This window comes from Pelophylax lessonae (genome assembly GCF_965119305.1).
Source record: "Pelophylax lessonae genome assembly, chromosome: 6".
Taxonomy (NCBI): Eukaryota; Metazoa; Chordata; class Amphibia; order Anura; family Ranidae; genus Pelophylax; species Pelophylax lessonae.
The window spans coordinates 246,687,572-246,696,411 of record NC_138773.1 but is presented as its reverse complement, the minus strand read 5'-3'; the positions used below and the strand labels follow the sequence as shown (position 1 = coordinate 246,696,411).

At 41.6% G+C, this 8,840-nt stretch overlaps 1 protein-coding gene across 3 annotated transcripts in view; it reads right to left on the bottom strand.

Moving 5' to 3' along the window:
* The window catches only part of ATF2 (activating transcription factor 2), a 186,344-nt gene that overhangs the window by 133,117 nt on the left and 44,387 nt on the right, over window positions 1-8,840 (bottom strand). For all 3 annotated transcript variants that reach the window (XM_082260775.1, XM_082260776.1, XM_082260777.1), the window contains one exon: window positions 4,815-4,929. In XM_082260775.1, coding sequence (XP_082116901.1) covers window positions 4,815-4,929 — 115 coding nt within the window. The remainder of the gene's footprint in view (window positions 1-4,814; window positions 4,930-8,840) is intronic.

Below are 8,840 nucleotides of genomic sequence, written 5' to 3'. Positions count from 1 at the left end.
ACTGGGGGACCTTATATTAGACAGGTGTGTGCCTTTCCAAATTATGTACAATCAACTGAATTTACCACAGGTGGATTCCAATCAAGTTGTAGAAATATCTCAAAGGATGATCAGTGGAAACAGGACGCACCTGAGCTCAATTTTGAGTGTCACGGCAAAGGCTGTGAATACTTATGTACATGTCATTTTTTTCATTTTTTATTTTTTAATAAATTTGTAAAGATTTCAAACAAACTTCTTTCATGTTATCATTATATTGCGGAAAATAATGAATTTAATCAATTTTGGAATAAGGCTGTAACATAAAAAAATTTCCAAAAAAGTGAACCTCTGTGAATACTTTCCGGATGCACTGTAGGTGACCGTTTTTATACATGGTCCACATTATTTAGTAAGAGGCTATTATTTCACCTATTTAGGCATGGAATTCTACTTCTGTTGGTACTGGATGGTGATCTATACACTACTGAAGATTCTTTCTGGGAATTCTTACTATATTTTTTTTTGTTATAAAATTAGAATTTTTTTCACTATTGATTAAGGACTTTATGAATTATTGCACTTAGCACTTTTCTGAAGTTATCATTGTATGGTTGTTTTTATTATGGAATATTGTCAAAATCAATTATTTATTTACAGATTTATTTTGTTGAGAGGGATCTAGAGCTGCACTGTGTATTTGTAATGAAACGAGCATCGCTGCAAAGAAGCACTCTGCATCCAATCAAATCTGCAAAAACCAACTGCAAACATGACGTTTTGCCAGAAAATGACTTACTAAAGTGATTTTCTATTTAGCCGTGAAAAAGAAAATAAATCCTTGCTACAGACCCTACTTTCTAAAAACAAAGTTCCTTTTGTCTCATTACCTTAAATGCAACTGAGGACAAATAACCGACACATTATTTGCACGCCAAAGATGGACTTGGGTTTAATGTAGACAAGTTGCAAAGTGAGCTCTTGGCACAATTTAGTATTTCATCGAGTTGGTAAGTTCAATACTGATGATCTCAAATCGCAAATCATTTGCTTCCTTCCCATTACACTGCTTAAAAAAGCACTCTTAGAACCTGGGCCTGCATGCAGCCTTCTCCATCCTAAACAGCAGCCAAGAGTCATGGCAATATCAGGTGTACTTACACAGACGGAGCTGATCAAGCTTGAACGAATATCGCTTTTAGCCCAGAGCTGTGAGGATTTGGCATTGCTGTTCCCAGTACAGGACAAGGTGAGTATTAAGAACAAAGAGTTAGTATAACGTATGGACTTAGCTTAGGGGTTGTTTGGCTGATGTTGGAGTCAGGGATTAGGGAGTATAATGTTAATGTTCGGGTTAAAGGGTAAGTTTACTTTTAAAAAAAATATAAATGCACATATTTTTGTAGGAAAAAAATCTGCATTTATTATTATTATTATTATTAATATTTTTTACACAGGAGCCTGCAAAGCATTTCACCTGCGATCAGTGAATTGCTGGTGCAATGCCAGGCTTGTGCAGACTCTTCTCCAGCTCCCTGCCCATAAAGGTATGGGGTGGATTTTGGGTAATAACATGTTACGTGGTACACTATATAATATGAGTATAACATGTAACATGCTGAAAAGGTGGCATTAGCTTTTAAAGAAGAACTCTAATGTGCATTTACAAAATTAAACATAGGTCCATACATTAATGCCTAAATCCCCTGTATTATTTTCAATGAAACAGCATTGAAATGTGAGAAAAATTGGATACTTGACTTACTTGTAAAATCCCTATCTTGAAGTGCATTACCGGACACAGGAGAGTCAATTCTTACACCATTGGGTTATGCTGCACTTCCACATGACTGGATGCTGGCAAATAGCAAAGCTTGACTAAGCCCCCCTGCATAACCCCTCCCATTCCCAGCATTGCCTCAGTTTTGTCAGCAAGCAGTATCAGAGTGAAAACCTGTGTCCTGTGATGTACTCCAAGAAAGGGTCAAAAATCTTGTTTTCCTGAATGTACATCACAGGATACAGAAGAATTAATTCTTAGACCATAGGGACATTCAAAAGCAGTCATATGAGGAGCAGGCAACAGCAAAAAACAGTTAACAAGTCCACTGAGAAAACAAGGCTGGCGTCCGCCAAGACTTGAATATCCACCTGGTGAAACTTAGCAAATGTCAACGTAGAAGACCAGGTGGCAGCCTTACAGGCTTGGAAAACAAGGGCCTGATGCTGAAAAGCCCACGAAGCACGAACACTTCTGGAGGAGTGAGCTTTTACAAGAAAGGTGAACCTTTCCCTTCAGGTCGCATGCCTGAGCCATAATCTGCCAAATCCACCTTGCAACTGTGGATCGAGAGGAATTCTGTCCCTCTTGGGAGCCGCAATGCAATAAAAACAGCGTCAGATTGACAAATCGAGGACATTTGCATGGGACGAACTCACACAGTCCTAACCACATACAGACAGTAAAGAGCAATCTCCTTAAGATGCTTAGGAGCCAGACAAAAGGATGGCAACATTATGTCCAAATTAAAATGAAATGCAGAGACCACCATGGGCAGAAAGGAGGTATGAGGTCTCAAAAGAACCCTGTCCTTGTGAGGTGCAAGAAACAGTTTCTGAAGTGCAAGTGCAGACACCCTGAAAATTGAGGCGACAGCACCAAGAAAGGGAACATTGTGGGAAAGAGGGAGAGAAATGTCCTGAATTGGTTTAAATATTGACCTGTGATGGGCCGACAACACCATGGGGTCCCTTAGGGTCAGTAGAGATGTACTGGTGGCACAATGATGTGAGCCACCCCCTGGACAAAAGGTCTGACCAAGGAATGGGAAGTTTGCTCTATCTGTAAAAATTATTCCAAGGCAGAAACCTGACCTTTAACAAGGACAGGGAATTATCCAAGCCCAACTGAAGATCACAGACTCTGGGAGTCCCCTGTCCTTCTAAATTAGGCGTCCATAACCAAGTTATAAAAAGCCAGCAAGGGAACATAGGTCCCTGAGAAAGAAGGCCTGGACAATCCGGTAGGGCCTACAGACAATCTGCTAGGATTTGGACTATGTACAAGTAATTGAGTACAAAATGTAGGTCACCACAGTTGGCAGTTCCACATCCGGAGAGGACGATCGTGGATACCTGTTTGGAGTTTACACAAAGCACCTACTCTATGGGTCTATATGGGAGACTCTCAGTCAGAGCTCTCTATCAGTACTGGCTCTGCTGATGTCAGCCAGGCATATACTATTCCTTGGCGGTTACATGTCCAAAGTTTTTCTACCTACCAACTCTATCAGGCTCCGATAAACCCACGACATCCTCTCCGTTACCTACAAAAATTGTTGAGACAGTTGTCTCGTTCTATAAAACCAGAGTATTTTATTAACACGCTCCAGATGAAGCTTTTAAAAAGGCGAAACATGTTGAGCAATTGAATATATGCATAAGATCTATTGAATGCGGCACCAGCTGGTCTGGCTGAGCGGCTATTGTTCCATCTGCAATCCGTCGGCAAGACTTCCCTGGTGTCAAGTATCCTTACCCCTTTAAGGATTTGTATGAATTTTTTTCTACCTCTGTATGGAATCGTTACCCTAATAACTGCTACATAGCTGTAAAAAGTTTTTGGCCTGTTCTCAAGTCATATTTTTATATCCAATACCTCTCTTTCCTTGTTTTTATATGAATTTAAATAAAAAGTATTTTATTAACCTGAATTGCCAATAAAATCCTTGTCTCCCAATCCTTCATGTTCTAATCAGGTCACCAGAGTTAACGTGAAAGAGCATCCCTCTAACCAGGGTGGGGGCAGTAGCTGCAATTTACATTTATTATACAAACATTACAATATAAAAATCATACAATAAAGACCTACAGTAAAGCACAACATGTAAGGATAGCTGTATTTAACTACTCCTTTCTCAGTTATAAAAACAGCTGCCCCCACATATTCACGCTTTCAAATAATTTGTTGATAGTTGTCTTCATGTGTCATATGCCAATATAAGTACTGTATGTATTGCATTGTAACATAAGCTGCTCTGGACAATATTAACAGCATGAGCGCATCACAAGCGTCACAAAACTTCTCTTTTCTCTTTGCGGCACATGACCCTGCTATACAGATGTAAAAAGAGAAATTAACAGCAACGCCATGTTCATTTGCTATGAAGGTAAAATGTCAAAATATGACTCTCGTAACACTGTGGTTGACTCCATCCATGTTGAAACATTCTGGGTGCAGGATCTGAAGCAGGAGTCCACTTTATAATTACAGAAAACTCCTAACACAACATACAGTATTATTCAATTATGCCAACTTTGAGTGGTTTTCCAATTTTAACAGTAGGAAACCCCTTTGTTTTAGGAAATCTTGTCAAAAGGCAGAGTCGTGACCCTTGGACCTCCACTACTTCAGCTGTTTAATAGGGGTTTTGAGCAACAAAGTGAATTTAGGGGCTTCCACACTGAAAGCTGCCATAAAGAGGAAAAAAAACCTGAGCAGGTATAAAACTTTCCAGTCCCTACAAAGTTGTTTTACCCCTGTTAAAGTCCAAGGGTGGTCACTCTTGCCTTTTGGAACGTCCTCCAACAATGAGCTTTCATCCTTACGAGATGCAATGTAAAACCCCTTTAAGAAAGAAAATTTCTTAGGCTGGAGAAGCTCTTCAAGTATACTTATATGCAAAAATAATTCTTTAAATTTTGAATACGTAGAAAAGAAAGTAATGGTATTATGAGATGAACACAAGGGAAATGAAAATGTATACAATGAATAGTTCACTACACATATCTACACATCAACACTACTAGGAAAATCCACACACATGCAGACTTACTGGGACTGAAGCAGGTATGTGTACATTGGAATTGGTGATTGAGGCAGGAATAGCAACAGGCATGGTTTGTCCATTAGGTAGATGTAACAAGAGAGGAAAAGGACCTGGAACTGGTCTGAGGATAGAAAAAAAAGCAGGGTTCTCACCTTAAAAACAAGCTAACCACAGGCATGAAAAATAAGGGAAAATAGAAACACATATGTTGTGGCTATTTATGCAAAAAAAAAATTGGATTTTTGTCTTACCATAAAATAATTTTCTTTGATGTTCACTAACAGACACAGCTCCAGAATCTTCTTGACCATTGGGTTATGCTGCCCCCTACAGGAGTAGGACACTAGGCAGGAAAAAGCTTTACCACGCCTATGGGGCAGTCCCAGGGGGTATACTCACACTTCCTGCTATAGGCATTCAGTTTTGTTGCAAGCAGTGCCAGAGGAAAAAATAACCCAACTCAATAGAGGGGTGGGTGCTGTGTCCATCAATGACCATCAGAGAAAAGGATTTTACAGTAAGACAAATATCCAATTTTCTCTTTCATTCATTGACGGACACAGATCCTGAATCTTCTTGACCATTGGGATGTTCCAAAGCAGTGCCAAACATGAGGGGTGGGAAACACCACAGCAGAAAAAATTCCCAAAGGCTAAACCTAGCCAATCAGGTAACATGGAGCTCAACCAGGAACAACTGGAGCACACCTGAAAACAATACACCCCCAAGGAGAACAAAGTCCTCTCAAACAGCAGCCTGCAAAACTTTGCGGCAAAAAGCAGCATCCTCAAAAGCCAACACATCTACTTTGTAAAATTTTGTGAAAGTGTGCACAGATGACCAGGTGGCCACTTTGCAAACCTGCATTACTAACGCCTGATGGCGGAAGGCCCAGGAGGCACTAAGCGCGCATGGAGAATGCGCCTTAACAGGGAAAGGAGGAACCTGACCCTTGATTGAATAGGCCTGTATTATCGTCTGTCTGATCCTTCTGGAAAGGAGAGCAGACACGGCCAATCCCTTGGGAGGTCCATCCATAAGGACAAAAAGGGAGTTTGATTTCCTAAATGACTTGGCTGCCACCAGATACACCCTGACTGCCCAAACCACATCCAGAGAATGCAAGGCAATCCCCTTAGGATGCTTAGGCTTGGGACACAAGAAAGGCAACACAATGTCTTCATTCATATGGAAACCAGAGACAACCTTAAGAAGGAACGACTGACAAGGGCGAAGCACCACTTCATCTCTGTGAACTACCAAATAAGGTGAACAACAAAACAAAACTGCCAGCTCGGACACCGTGTGTGCAGAAGTTTTCACCACCAAGAAGGCTACCTTCTGGGACATTGTAAGCAGAGGAATCTTGCAAATATTTTCAGTACCAAACTGAGGTCCCATGGAGGCAACGTAGACCGCACAGGCGGAGCCAAGTGGCGAATTCCCTGAACAAAGATGCGAACCAAGGAATGTGTAGCCAAAGGAGGTTGAAAGAAAAATCGCCAAGGCCTAAACCTGGCCCTTGATGGTACCCAAAGTCAGGCATTGTTCCACACGTCTTTGGAACAATGACAAAATTCGAGCCACCAAAAAGGAATGAGGAGAAACCCCCAGAGACTCCCAACATGGTGGACGGAACCAGAACAGACTTCTGAAAATTCAGAGTCCACCCCAACAGACTACGCGTTCGCCCCCCTGACCCCATTGCCCACTCGACAACCCCCAAAACACACCTGGACAAGTATGGTCGCCCTCCGAGGGGGAACAGGAAGGGGGAGCTAGGTGTGGGTAGATGGGGGGGTGGTCCTCAGGGGACGCTGTGTGGGAAGGAGGGGAACCTGGGGGTCCGACCGCCCCAGGGAGGGGCTGACATCCACACTGAAAAGCCACCAGGGGATGGGGGGACACTACTTACCATACCACCATAGAACCGGGTGGGCACCGCTACAGGCAGACCACCTCTCTATCGGAATGGGGGTGCTGTGGGCCAGGAAGCACGTTGCGACTTAGGTCTGGACCAGGTCGTATGCGTCCTCACGAGGCGTTTAACTCACAAGCCAGCCCCTCCAGTGGGGCTATGTCATGGCCGACCTAGCACGGAGCTGAGGTCTGCACACGCTCGCTGGCCGGACTGGGGAGACCGTAAGGATCTACAATATCCAGTCCGTCGCCCAGTCCAGCCGTTGATTGTAGTTTTCATCAGGAACAGAAAATAATAAAAAGAGGAAAAAAATCAGTTTAAAAAAGAAAAAATGCTAGAACCATAGATCCCAGCAAGGAACTAGGTCCTTACTCCTGACTAGGCAGAAAAAAAACTGAGTACCTATAGCAGGAAGTGGGAGAATACACCCTGGGGCTGCCCCATAGGCGTGGTAAAGCTTTTTCCTGCCTAGTGTCCTACTCCTGTAGGGGGCAGCAAAACCCAATAGTCAAGAAGATTCTCGAGCTGTGTCCGTCAATGAACAAAAGAGAAAAGGGGTGTTAATCAAAGGGTAGCTAATAGATATATTTTTTTCAAGTGTAAAGCTGATAATAAAACAGAACTTCCCCCCACATTTTAAATTCTTTTCTTTCATAAAAGAGACAAATTAGAATGCTATGTACATAACTCACCTGTAATATGTGTGAGTTTTACATTACCAACTCAAAGAAAGCTATTCTTTTTTTTGCCAATACAAATACGCTTTTTTTTTTATATAATATAATCATTTATAGAATATATAATTTAGACTATATAATCGTTTTGCATAGCAAGCTGTGACTATAAAATGCAAGTAGTTACACAAGATTCATTTAAAAAAAGTCATAAATGTTGCTCCCATTCAGAAATGCTTCTTTGCAATACAAAATTAGTTTTTGCATGAAAATGTCTGTTTAAGGCCTCTTTCACTTTGCAGCTTGAAAAAGGTCAGTACAGCTTTTTTTTTTTTTCACTGAGCTAAAATTCAGCCCATTAATTGTAATGTGCCTACGCACATAGGCGCGAAAACCAGCACCATGCATTCTTCAGGAAAAAAAAAAAAGAATTTGAAAAATCTGCTTTTTTTGGTCAGTAATTTACGTCTCATGCGTGCATATATGCGCGAATGCGCACAAATGCCCATTTACATATTGTGCAGAACAAGAATGCAAGATTTTTTTTGTGGGAATGTGAAATTGTGCGCAATTACGCGCAAATACATAAAAAAAGGAAACGACTGAAAAATTAGATGCTCAAATAGGAGTATCATGTGCAAGAGGCCTTAAAGTGAAAACAGGAATTGGCGAGTCAAGATAGCTATGGTTTGCTCTGACAAAATTCTAACAGAAGTTGTATATGGACTATGCCCTCACTTTGCTACACCAGGACTAATGTAGGGAGAGACCCTGCTCAGCACACTGGACATTTCATAGGGGGTACGGATTTGCAATGCTGTGATTCCACACTCCTTTTACCAAAATGACATAGCAGCTGCAAAACACGACCCTGCCAGGGTATACATAAGGGTTATCGGAGGTGTTCCTACCTTCTGTTGATGGAAAGTGCTGTTGATAAACCTTTTTAACTGTGAAGCCAGATACTAAAAAAAGCTTCAAGAAGTGGACATTGTACATCCTAAAAGTGGACCTAACCTCAGGGCTTTGTTTTTGTTACGTGGATACATGCTAAGTAATGTATCTCTTACTTAGCATATATCTACATAACCAAAACTGCAGGTTTTTATTACATCTCTAAGGCTAGCCATACACACATAGATTTCTCTCTCTAATAAATGTGTCCATCCACGCTATACAGCATGGATGGAATAGCCTCCCCTGCCAACACTTCTGCCTAGCAGCACTTGGATCACCGGTTTGAATCCTATCCATGGCACTACCTGCCTAGCGTTTTTACATTCTCCCTGTGGCTGCGTGGGTTTCCTCTGGGTACTCTGGTTTCCTCCCACACTCCAAAGACATGCTGGTTGGTTAAGTGGATCCTGTCTAAATTGACCCTAGTATATATGAATGTTAGTCAGGGACCTTAGATTGTGCTCCTTACCATTAAGACCA